Source organism: Cyprinus carpio, chromosome B6 (assembly GCF_018340385.1).
Source record: "Cyprinus carpio isolate SPL01 chromosome B6, ASM1834038v1, whole genome shotgun sequence".
Lineage (NCBI taxonomy): Eukaryota > Metazoa > Chordata > Actinopteri > Cypriniformes > Cyprinidae > Cyprinus > Cyprinus carpio.
The window spans coordinates 27,704,496-27,718,151 of NC_056602.1; the positions used below are offsets into that span (position 1 = coordinate 27,704,496).

A 13,656-nucleotide genomic window follows, 5' to 3' on the forward strand; every position below is an offset into this window, starting at 1 on the left:
AGAAAAGTGAAGCTATTAAGGCTTTTTGGGCCAGAACTTGTAAAGTTCTTTGTAGTGAATGGGTACCATCAGAATGAGAGTCTAAACTGCTGGTAAAAACATCACAATGATCCAAAAGTAATTCACATTACTCCAGTCCATCCATAAATGTCTTTGTGAAAAGATGTGTAAAAATACAAGTTTTAACTGTTGCTTCCAGCTAAAAACACTGCTTCCTCTAGTGAAAAAGTCAACTTTGAATCAAGAATCAGGAGAGAAATATGCAGATCAAGCACTGTTTACAAGCAAAACAAAAGTCCAAAACAATTCTAAATAAAGAATTTGGATTTTATGGATTTTCTCACTGGAAGGAGTGTAACTATGGGCTATTTTGGCCAGTTAAAACGCCTTGATGGATTTGATTCATACAAACATGCAGTTTTGCAGTTGTTTTTTTTTTTTTACTTCACAAGACATTAAAAGATGGACTGGAGTGGTGTGGATTACTTGTGGATTACTGTGATGTTTTTATCAGCTGTTTGGACTCTCATTCTGACGGCACCCATTCACTACAGAGGATCCACCGGTGAGCAAGTGATGGAATGCTACATTTCTCCAAAACTGTTCTGATGAAGAAACATTTTTGCCTGAATTATTCAACAAAAAATGTTAATGTCATGCTTTAAGGTAAAAGGTAGAAGGTTAATAAAGGCACAAAGGTTATAATTTCTTTTGAGAAACGGAATTAACAAATCACATTGCTCACGTATGTTGCAGGCAAAACACAAGATGACAGAATCATGTTTCAGTGTTAATTTAATCATACAAATGTTCAATTATACATACAGGAAAAGGCTTTTCATATTTTCTCTTTTTCACTGTGCGATCATAGGACTCTATGCAAACTCTCCGCTCAATCATACACCATGCCACGGTGCAGAAAACCAAACAGATCTAACAGAAAAAAGAAAGAAATCAGAAAAAAAGACAATAACGCAGCAATGAATCAATCACACTTCTCACATGCATAAGCAACACCAAAAAAAAAAAAAAAAAAAAAAAAAAAAAAAATTCCAGAGTGTATTTATGAATTGGAAGGAGGCTGTGAAGTGTGCAGCGCTTGGGATGAGGACATTCACTAAGAACAGCTCAAAGGAAGACCTGACTGATGAAGAGATGGCATCATCCAATGAGCTGTTTATGGTCTGAGCACTAGGCAAAACGTCAGTTTATTTCTGTCCTAATGGCAATATAAAACGGTGACCAGTTTCAGAACATTAACTTCTTTTATGCTTCAACTGTGAGTCCAACTTTATGGAATATGGAAGGGACTGTCCCTTAAAACACTGCATAGATCGTTTGCAATGTAAAACTGAAGCCACAGCATTTTTAAAACACTGGACGTAATGTCGGAATTATTAATGGCGAAATTTTTCAGGTGCATAGAACTGGGGGGAAACGGTCAAGAATTGCCTGACATGTTAAATTTAACCGGACATGCTGACACTAATCTATTGCCTTGACATAAAGGTCAGTTTGGGCTTATTGATTTGCATACTGCTTGAGGATAGCAGCTAATTAGTTTAAACGCTTTCATCCTGATGACCGAACGTTTATCTCAGACCAGTGAAGAAAACCATTGTAGGAGACTTGTTAACTTTTTGTTTTGTTTATGATTTAGAAATTGCCTAACCATTGCAGCAAAACAGAAAATGGTGAGTAAAACAGCCTTTCAGATATATTTAGCAGGATATCAACATCCAAGAAGCTTTCCATCATACTAAACACAGAGGCACGATTTAAACCAAATTAACTCCACAAAACTCCTTTAATGCATTAAAATATTATAAGGAGCGTTCCAGCTCCAAATCTGCCATTTCAACATACAGCAACAACTCAAGAATACAAATTAAAAAGAATATTTTTGGATAAATGCAAATGCTACCACAGAAAATAACTGGTACCTAAGTAAGATTAAACATTTAAAAAAAAAAAAAAAAAAAAAAAAAAAAAAAAGTGTGTAGGGAAATGCCCTTTCAATGGAAGTAGTGCACTTGCCACAGACTTCAATTGTAGGCACATACATGTCAATGCATTTTCTGGTAGAGAGGTACAAATCCAAATTATTTTCCATCACAGATGACGTTCACTTGCATTTAACCCAAAATATTCCTTTAAAATGAACTCATTCTCACACTTTCCCCTCATTAAAACACCCTCAGCTCATTTAAAACAGCTTAATACCATCGTAGGTCTAGGTGAACGACAGAAATGTGTGATTGGGAAAATCAATGACGTGCTTGTGAACTCTTGGGTCAGTAAACAAGGGAACCAAAGCCACATCTGCTTGCTATCATCTCTGATGGACTGAGTCATTACAAGTGGAAAACCAACATCAGCACTCTGGAACTCCAGAACAACATCAATGTAAACAAATATGATAACAGCGACAAGATCTCTGACGACAGCTATGACTTGACCTGTGGAGGAATTACAGATGTATACTTCAATATAATGAGACGTAATGTGCTCATGTACGCTGTACAGATAGCTGGGCTGCTGCTGCTGCTTTTTTTTTTTTTTTTTTTTTTTTTTTTACTGAATCCAGAGAACAGTTTTGTAATAAACAATTACAAGTGGCTGGCAAAGGACCATATGAAAGCAATTACACAATTTAACCTCCAAGTAGGCACATTGACCTTTTTTCTCAAAACTCTTCAGTTTGTAAAGAAAAAGTCAGAGAACATTGATGAAAAATTATAAAACTACTTGACAGGCATTAATTCTTTGTTGATGGCTTTTGTGCATGGCTGAAACACTCAGTTGCACACATATTGAGGTGACTCCCGCAAAACCTGTCAAGAACAAACCCTGGTCATATTTCACCGCAAAATCAAAAGGAAGAAATTAAAAATTATACTTTGCTTAAAGAAAATTAAGCCTGTTTTTAGCACTATTAAGACTTCCTTCGTTGTGACATTATTTTCATGGTAATGAATCTTTTGATGTAATCCCAAAATATACATTTAAATTGTAAAATATTTTTGCCATATGTTAATTGGTTGCATTTAAATTAGGCATATAAAAAATTAGTGCAATTTTAAAATTTTAATTAAATGTGAGAACCATTTGAATAACAACAACAACAAAAAATCTCTTTAAAGTCCTAAAAACATGTCTTATCTTCTGTACGCAAAATATAAATTTTTATGCTTTCCTATTGATTTTACTGTGAAACATGACTCATTCTCGTAAGATTCACTCATGTATTCATCCACCCGTCCTGCCTCTCTTTCTCTTGTGCATTCGTGCACTCACTCACACATCTGAATTTACTGCTGTAATGTGACAATACGGATCAAAAAACGGTGTATTTTTCATTAAACCTCTGTAGAATTTCTAGCACTCATCTAAATCTAGCATTCACACATGCGTAACTCAGGTGTTGGTTCAGTATTGATTTGGAGCCAAACAGATTTGTCCACACATTTATGTGATGTTGTGGTGCGTCGGGGGAGAGGAAGGGTCATCAAGTCTTTAGAGTAAATCTGTTCCTCCTCTCACTGAACCCTGGCAAAAGCAGCAGCTCTGATGAGCTACCGGGTGTTTTCTGTATCTTAAGACTGTCCGAATGGGAAGGGTCCATTAATGCCCTGGGAGGAAACAGAAACAATAAGATGAAACACTAATGTTAAAGACCACTTGTAAATACATTTTCTGAAGAAGAAAAAAAAAGTTCTAAACATTTGTGTGATTGCTTACATTCTTAATAAAAAAAAGGCTTAAATCTCTGGCTTAAGTCCCTCCTTCAGTGCAAGTCTACGCGATTACTATTACCATTGCCACATAGACGAAAAGTGAGAATTAGTTCAAATATGATGATAAATTATTGATTAAATATATGGTTTAAGTCCCTCCTTAATTAGTTCAAATATGATGAGCAATGAATGAGTAACAACAGTATCAACACTATATGGACAAATATATTGGGACACCCCCTTCTTTCGAACAGAAAAAGGCACTTCATTAATCTGATGGAGAATTAATTCATCTCTGTTGTTTTCAGCAGTTTTGGAGGTATCTATAAAATGACTGTATCCATATGTACAAGTCGTTGGTGTTTGGTGATTTGGCTCAAGGTCTGCATTTAAAGTCAGAGGTGTTCAGCTGTGATAAGGACTTTGCTTTCTGCAGACTAGTCAAGTTCTTCCACACTGACTGAATCAGTTATTTCTTTTTGAACCTTGCTTTATACACAGAGACATTGTCATGTTAGAATAGAAAAGGGTCCTGTCTAAACTGCTGCTATAAAATTAGAAGCACACAGATATCATTACATGCCTAAACATTAAGATGTGTACTTATGGAAATGACTCAAGTAGTCAAACCTGTTCATTAGAAGGGATTGTCCCAATATAGTGGATGTATACAAGGGGTTTACTGTTAGTAATCTGGGATTTCAACAGTGACTTCTTTAACTGGTTAATAACAGTTCTTCATCAGCTCACATGCTTGTATGGAACTCCATCTTGTGGCCGAGAGGCAAAGTTTAAGCCCCTTAAGGGCCTATTAAACAGCTTCTAGATTGACATTCACAGATGTAAACCCTGACGTTAACATGTACACATCAAGGCCAAATTCAGGATGACAAATTTCTACATGGGGCTGGGAGATAAAATGCCTCATTATTTTTCAGCCTAGATATACATCTCAATATCAATTTATGAAATAGTTTAAAGGGTGTTTTGGTAAATCAGAAAACAACCCAAATAGTCAAGATGCATATGTTTGCAGATCGGAATGGATTCAGAGAAATGTAGCACTACCTCACTTGCTCACCAGTGGATCCTCTGCAGTGAATGGAGGAAGTGTTGTTATGGATTGGCCAGAGGCAACGGTTTAAAGTTAAAACAGCTTAATGATGGTTTTGTTTCTCATAAACAGCTTTTTGCTGCACAAGACATTAATTAAAGGACTGGAGTGGTGTGGATTACTTGTGGATTATTGTAATGTTTTTATCAACTGTTTGGACTTTCATTCTGACGGCACCCATTCACTGCAGAGGATCCACTGGTGACCAAGTGATGTAATGCTACATTTCTTCAAACCTGTTCTAATGAACAAACTCATTTACATCTTGGATGGCCTGAGGGTGAGTACATCTTCTCAACAAATTAAAAAATTTTGATGAAACTACTCCTTTAACTATTTTGATGCATGAAAAATAATATACGTAATGACATTTCTGAGTTATCATATTCACTGAAATAAGCAATAACATCACAAAATATTGTGACTATTGCTTAGTCTTTCTGCTTTAATGATTTTATTCAACAAGCTAAGCTGCACAAAGGGGTTCAAAGGGTCATTTTGTTGTTTGAAGGCCTTAAGATATGTCTGAAACCAATATATTTGGTATAAAGACTGTGACATGGCTTAAGCCCACACCTGCCGGTGCTCCTCTCATTATAACGCTAAATTACGGCAGAAAAATAATGCCATTTGTCTTTGAAACAAAAAAGCATGTTGAATAGAACTAACTGAAAAAATAAGTACATCTGCTTAACTGTCGAAATACTTTGCATTATTAATAAAGCGTTTTCTGAGATCTGAGGTCTTATATCACTGTATTAGTTCGCTGAGGCGCATTGTGCGCTGTTGGGGAATCCTGGAGTGTGAGATATGAGGGGAACCCCGGTATTACAGCACAGCATCACACAAGCAATGATACAAAGTTACAGAAACTAAGCAACCGAAAGCAATATATGTCTAATGTTAGTTCTGTACTTCATTGTTGGGTAAAATAGCATTATTATCTTCCTTTGTGGTAGAGAAAGCTGCCTACATGTAGGCTATGGGAAACAGCAAAGATGTTCACAATCAGCTTTTCCACGTTTATACTGGCCCCGATAATCAAAACTACTTAGCGCTTGCTCCATTTCTGCAGATCAGTTTTTGTGAATGAATGACTTAATGCACCTGTTGCTTTGGTTTTCATCAACAGACACTTGCGCCACCTGCTGGTGAGCGACTGACAGCAGCTGGAGATCATGCATCGGTGCTCGACTGCTATTCCTGCAGCTCCCGGATGTGCAATGGCGAATTTCCTGCCGAATTTTACCTATTGAATTTGTGGAAGCGAATTTGGAAAGTGAAATAAAATGGACCGAAATTTGCCTGTCGAATACCATACATCACATTTTTAAACAGATTGAATATTTTGAAGTGAATTCTGGAAGGTGAATATGAATTATTTAATTTTTAATTATGAAAATGTGTGTGAAATATTTTGAATCGAAATATTCAAAACTATGTTAAATTTCCGGACCTAAAAATGCAAGCCCTGAAAATACAAGGCAATAAAATGCAAGCTCTGATTAATGCAATGCATTATTTATCCAACATGCTTTTTTGTTTCTAAGACATATGGCATTATTTTTCTTCCATACTAAATCAACAACACAAGTCACGAGTCAGCAATAATGTCAGCAGAGAGCCAATCAGCCCTTTTTGGCTATCTCTATGGAAATTCAGTACAGGATTTTCCAGTATTCCATGGAAAACGTACGAGAAAATGCTGTTGGTTGGGTTTGGGAACTATTTCAATCAATCAATTCTTAAGAATTGTTTTTGAACAATCATTAAAAATGTTCTGGAATCCACCACTTAATCATATAATAAAATTAATATTGCTATGTATTATCATGTACTGTTATATTGGAGCATATAAAAGAAAACAAAAACAGTCAAATCAAGTTATTACATTAAACATAGACAATTGATGTTGTCACAAAAAAAAAAAAAAGTCAAAAAAATAAATTAAAATCACTTATTATAAGACGTTTCAGAGCAGATATGTTCAGAATCAATATATTTATTAAATCATCAGAAGGCTGAAACTGTTTTAGCTGTATCTCCCAGCCCCAGCTCTATCACACATGTGCGGAAGGAGGAAAGGTGTAACCAAACACAGTGAATCATCACAATGTGCTTTTCTTTGGTATGATGTCACAAAACAGGGCAAGGAACAAAAAGGTGACGCATTGTTGTTACATGACCTTCTGAGCAAACAGATCACACGGCGGTCAGCACATTGAAAAGTTTCCAGTGTAGACTTTTGGCATTAAGGGAAGATTTTGAGAGGGTGTTAAAAAGAGTGTTTTATCTTGGTTTTCTGAACCTATCTTGGCTTGACCTTTTCACTTACTTTTGGGAAAAGCCACTCAATCATGAACATTTGTATTAGGATCACAGAACTGGACTCGTCAAGTTATTGAACCAGCCATAATCGTTCATTATTCTAACATAAAAGAATTTCACTCACCAAGGCACATGTGCTGTGGTGATGTGACAATAAAAGTGACTTGACTTACAACTTACGCCTACAGCTGGGTGATACTGAATATTAAAAATATATCTGTGATAATTTTGTTACATATATATACTGCCATTAAAATGTTAGGGGTCAGTAAGATTTTTTTTTTAAGAAGTATTTTATACTAACCAAGGCTGTTATTATTTTATAAACAATATAATAAAAACAGTGTTTTTGTGAAAAATTATTACAATTAAAAATAAGCATTTTCTATGTGAATATATTATAAAATGTAATTTATTCCTGTGATGCAAAGCTGAATTTTCAGCATCATTACTCCGGTCTTCAGTGTCACATGATCCTTCAGAAATCATTCTAATATGCTGATGTGCTGCTCAAGAAATCTTTCTTATTATCAATGTCAAAAGCAACTGTGTTGCTTCAAATCTTTGTGGAAACTGAGATACTTTTTTTCAGGATTTGTTGGTGAATAGAAAGTTCAAAACGGCATTTATTTTCCAACATTTGAAATGTCTTTACTGTCAATTTTGGACAATTTAATGCCTCACTGGATTAAATTATTAACTTCTTTCAAAAAAAAACAACAAAAAAAAAAGAAAAAAAAACAGTACTGACCCCAATCTTTTGAATGGTGTTTAAAAGTCTCTCCTTCTTGGGACTCAAGAGTAGGAGAGCATTAAGAGATTAATTTGGTTTAATTTTATTGGAATATCAGTATGGTTTAAATTTGTGGCAAGAATTAAAAACAAACAAACAAAAAATAATATATGCACAATTAAACTTCTTACGACGTTACAACGTTATTATTAAAAGTGGCCCTGATTAAGCAATAGTAGAAAAAATGCCATTAAAACTTCATAACAGTCTGTTTCAATTCAATAGTTTAAAAACTATTCGCTCTCTATCACCCAGCCATACTCACACTGCATTATCATGCTGATCTTCATTCAAATCAATGAAATACTCAGTGGCATACATACCTGGCTGTAAGTCACTACTGATAAGTTGTTTTGGAGACCATTTGGTGTAATATTTACAGAGCTGTGATTGAGTCCATTTTGATCTTGCTGAATGGAGTCCAGAGGGGCCTCCCAGTGGCCCCCGGGGTCTTTTAGATGATCCTCATTGGTGTCCTGCTTGTTCTTCTGTGGTGAGGCGAAAGGGTTGAAGTCTCCCTCCAGACTGCGGTGTGGCTGCGTGTTGAACTCTGTCTCGAAGGAGGATAACTGCTGTGTGACGCCCAGCAGGCCTCCTTCTTCCACACTCAAGATCACCCAGATCACATCTGCACAACAAGGACAATGAGGTGAGCCACGTGTCCTTCAAGTTACAAAAGTAGTACTCAGAACTTTTGCTCTAATGCTCTGAATGGCATACTATCATACAATCGTTACTATTTTTAGAAATCAGTATTACGGGGTTAAATCAACTTGACGACAACTTAAGTTAAGTAAATGGCCACAGTGTTCGCATTTTTGGGCAAACTATCACTTTAAAACATTTGTTCTTGAATAATGTTTGCATATTATTATTTTTTTTTAAGAATAGTTAACCCAAAAGTATTTGCTGAATATTTACTCACCCTCAAGCAATTCAATATGTAGATGCGTTTATTTGTTTGAGCAATTTAGCATTACATCACAACCCTCTACGGACACCTTGGCAACTGAATCACCATTGGCTAATAAATTTTTTAGTTTTCTCGCCAGACTGATATACTAATATTACATCACAACTTATCCCCTATATATATATATATATGATATACTATATATATACCACGATTAATCACATACCATATGTTGTGTATATATATGTATATATATATATATATATAAATATATATATCTATATATATATATATGTTTTTAAAATGGCACATATATAATTTATGTGTGTTATTTATTATTTAATACCTGAAAGTACACTCTTAACTAATCAGTCAGTTATAGCATTTTTATAATATGATATCTGGATAACTTCAGTAATCAAGTATTATTTAATAATAGAAATGTATTAATTATAATTAAAACTTGGTAACCATGTATGAATGCATAGACATTTTAACCGAATTTAGGAATGGTGGTGGTGCTTTGTTAGTCATTCAGTGTTTCTGTAAGAAAAAAAGGGGGAAAAATAACAATAATACTGATAAGGTGATAATAAGAATAATACGAATTCTACTAATAAGAAGAGTAAAAAACGCACTATGGCTTAACGTGCTGCTGGATTCATGGATATTAATCAGGTTGTGTGCATTCACTCGAACTGATTTGCTGAAATTAAAACAGGGGCAACAATAGGTGAGCACCAACCAATGAGATTTCCGTTTGCACATTAGTTCCACCCACAACCGGAAAACCTGGCAGTTCATAAAAACTGAAAAAAATCCAAAGGAATTCCATTATTTTGACAGGAAAATACAACAAAGAATATCGTTTACATGTAGTTTGTCAATTCTGCATGTATGTAAGACTCTCTCGCTCGCTCTCTCTCTCTCTCTCAAACTTTGCGCGTGTGAGAGAAAGCGACAGCGAGTCGTGCACCTTGACACTAGAGTTTACGGTACGCCAAACACAGGTGCACTGCGCGTCTATTGAGGTGAACTGAAAAATAGTAGAGATCGCTTGATGGAGAGTGAAACTCTGAAGCGCTCAGAGTGTTTGGCGAGTGAAAATATATGTGTGCTGAACTTATACTTAGCTTCCAACTCACACACTGGCGAGTAAAATCTGAGAATTTATTAGTCATTGGCTGATATTAGACATCATTTAATCGCCAGAGTGAAGATTAAGTCGCATATGCGAGTGATTTACTCGCAATGTAGAGATTTGCATCACTTGCTCACCAATGGATCCTCTGCAGTGAATGGGTGCCGTCAGAATTTGTACTGAAGAAGAAACAAACTCTTCTACATCTTGGATGGCCTGAGGGTGAGTAAATATTCAGCTAATTTTCCTTTAACTATTTTGATGCATGAAAATATAATGCATGTGAACATTCCTGAGTTAATAATATTCACTGAACTATTGTATTTGACTTTTGCTTAGTCTCACTGGTTTCATGATTTCATCTCGGATGGCCTGAAGATGAGTAAATATTCAGCTAATTTTCCTAATAATTTTACTCCATTTAAATGGCTGATTCTTAGCCTAATATCTTGAAAACTTTGTTGATTTATGGATCCTTTTCACAAGATTGTGATGATGCATTTAAAGGTCATCAGCATTGTAAATTCTTGAAAGTTTTTCATATTTGTATTTTTTTTTTTAAATGTATGTACATTTATAACACTATTCTTTGCATTATATTACCTTTGCATCAAATTACAAAAAATGCTAATGCAAGGTTTTTTTAATGCAGCGTCTATGGGAGGGATGGTAAAGTTGACATCGTTTTCTCTTCGGACTGCCGATATCAGTCTCTCTCCATTTATTTTTCCACTATCGTGGAGTTTTTCTTTTGCTATTTGCACAAATGGGAATGCAAAAAATATATCTGTGATACTCTCCCATTCACTGCTCTTCAAGTTAACCCAACTATGACGACTTCCGCTGCTGAGAAACCCAGAAATGTGAAAAAAGTCCATTGTTTGCGTCTCACCTCCGTAGAAGAGTCCGGTGGCAGTGCACATTCTCCACTGGCCCTGGTACATGCCAGGAACGGCCGGACTGCGCATCTGCACGCTCACGTCTGAGATCTCCTGCGGGTCCAGAGAACGCACCATCACCATGTTCACATGACCAAACTGATCCCCGCCAACATACTTCAGACACACACCTGGGGGCCACGACTCTGTACCTGCAGCGAAGACAGGAACAACATTGAAGTTTGACAAAACAGAGGATTTAACGTGACTAGATCATCAATCCTTAAAAGAAGCAAAACTATTATTGATATTCTGATATCAGTTAATCTATAGTCCATGCAGAAAGTAGAAGAAAAACTATTAAATTATCAAACAAGAACATGAATTATTACTGTTCAAAATGACTACTGAATACATAAAGAATAAAACAGGCATCGCCAAAAGATTCCATAATAAATGAGTCTTTATTGTAAAATGTGCTGTTTTGAATTACAATCTGTTAGAGCAGAAAACACAGGTGTTCAGCCTCTTCATATCTACAACCAGAGCAAGAAAACACTCACCTGTGTTCTGTATCCTCCACGTCTTTGTGAACTGTGTGTCTGGAGGAACGGACTCCCCCTCTCCAATCGTCACATCTTCCACAAATGACATTGACGGCGTGTTGATACTTGGACTCTCAAAGTCATAATACGCACCGATAGCTGCTTGTAGGTTCCTGATAAGACACAAATACAGACAGACGGATCAAAATTGGAGATTCAATGACAACGTAGCTGCGGAGAGCAAAACATGTACAAACAAAATGTACGAAAAGCAGATTAACCAGCCAATAGATGGATATTATGAAGCTGACGCCAACAAACATGCAACTGACATTTATGCATTTAGCAAACTTCATCCAGTGGCTTACAAGAGAGGAACATAAGAAATTCATAACAGAGCCAACAAGATTTATGATGGAACGTTTATTATAAAGCTAAACTAAAAACTTGGCAGAAGCATGACATATAGCTTGTGTCAAGTCCATAAATAACCCATATATATATATATATATATATATATATATATATATATATATATATATATATATATATAAACACACAGGCACACAATAGAAATTTAAAATAGTATATAGTTCTTTTAAAATATTTTACATTTAATATATATATATATATCTATATCTATATATATATATATATATATATATATATGTGTATAATATTATGTATGTGTGTGTGTGTGTGTGTGTGTGTGTGTAATACATATAGCAAATAAACTGACTGGTAAATTAAAGTAGTAAAGTACTGGTAAAGTCATGTTCAAAACAAAAGAAAGGAGGGCCACACTTGTGTTGGCCTGTGTGTAAGACCTCAGATGAAAGTACACTCGTGCATTACGTAACTCTGAAGAAAACTTCCTCCCATGTCAACAAACACCAGATTTACACACACACACAAAAACAAATTATAAACACTAAATTATGCCGCTTATTACCAATTAAAATTAAAACTAATATATTACTGTCATCAAGCAACATTTTATTTTTGAAGAGTCGTGACTGAACAACACTGGACAATGTCTGACTCAGAACAGAGCGAGCCCCTTCCTAGACAGCATTTTGAATGCACTATCATAGTAAGCAGCATTTCAGGTCAGAAAAGCCCCAATATACTGCTTAGAAAGGGAACTTGAAAGGTTTTGAAACACAACCACTAACGTTACTGTAGCGAGCCAGCAACACAAACAAGCTACACGTTTGACACCTGACATAAATAAAACAAACCAAATTATTTAAGAACATGTTTGAGAAAATGCATTTTTAAGAAGCTAAATGTCTAACATAGTACTTTTATAGTTCATATGAGCCGAGACGTTACATTTGCTGTCTTTGTAAACAGTCAATTAGCCATTAGCTTGTTGTGTTTTTCGCTTGAGATCCACTTTAACTCCACTGGGCTCATGACAGCTGCCCTAGCGATGCTATTTTTGACATGCAAGATATTTTAAAGCAAGAAATCGTTGTGGAGGACGCTTTATGTTTAGTTCAGCGGTAGGCCGCGGCCGAGTCCCCGGACTCACCAGTTGGTCATATCCAGGAAGAAGGCGCAGCCCGCCGGGTTGAGCTGAAAGCCCAGCAGCCTCTGGAACTCCGAGATGAGGACATCTTTATCCGTGGTGCCCATGCAGCTGAATTTTTGCATGAGCTCCTGATCCAGGTCTATGTCCATGCCCTCCATGCCCTCCATGAGCATGCGGCTGTCCCGGGGATAAGTTTTAATTGAGTCCGAGGCCTTCTCCAGTCATAACAAGCAACCCGATAACAAGCTCAGTACGCATGGCTGCGGGCGGGGCGTGACGTCACGCGCGACGTAACTGTGGTGCGGACTGCGGAGGAACGTCAGCTGTTGCTATTCGACTGTATCCGTGGCGTGGCGTAATACAGAGCATTCATACAAACCTTAGCCCCTATGTTACTGTAGTGCAACAGTTGCATGTAAGGTAAAACTGTGGTACTTTGACATATAGGCTATACAACGATGTTAAACGATGTTATTCACGTGGTATGTCAAGCCATAGCAGATGCTCAGTAAACGCTAAATTACTAATGAATAACTAATAAAGTTGTGTACTCTTACTAAAGTACTGTCGCAATACCATAGCAATGATTTACGCACTCTTATTCTTTAACTGAGTGTATAATTATGTATAAACTAAAATAGCAGCACTGTTTTCCAGTTAGGCAGGTAAG

At 36.2% G+C, this 13,656-nt stretch overlaps 1 protein-coding gene across 1 annotated transcript; it reads right to left on the bottom strand.

The window, feature by feature from the left end:
• Window positions 1-777: 777 nt before the first annotated feature.
• LOC109074016 (protein ILRUN) lies at window positions 778-13,304 on the bottom strand. Its single transcript, XM_019090076.2, has 5 exons — window positions 12,987-13,304; window positions 11,468-11,622; window positions 10,919-11,116; window positions 8,296-8,600; window positions 778-3,632 (listed from the first exon to the last, which is right to left on the bottom strand). Exons 1-5 carry the CDS (start codon window positions 13,157-13,159, stop codon window positions 3,597-3,599), a joined length of 867 nt encoding a protein of 288 aa, XP_018945621.1. The 5' UTR covers window positions 13,160-13,304; the 3' UTR covers window positions 778-3,596.
• Window positions 13,305-13,656: the final 352 nt, after the last annotated feature.

Excerpts from the sequence above, each read along its gene's own strand:
- LOC109074016 (XM_019090076.2), bottom strand. The coding sequence starts at position 13,159 with ATGCTCATGGAGGGCATGGAGGGCATGGACATAGACCTGGATCAGGAG. Across the intron at positions 11,623-12,986 it reads TTCCTGGATATGACCAACTG|GAACCTACAAGCAGCTATCG; the intron begins GTGAGTCCGGGG and ends GTGTCTTATCAG. Across the intron at positions 8,601-10,918 it reads CACCGGACTCTTCTACGGAG|ATGTGATCTGGGTGATCTTG; the intron begins GTGAGACGCAAA and ends CTTGTTGTGCAG.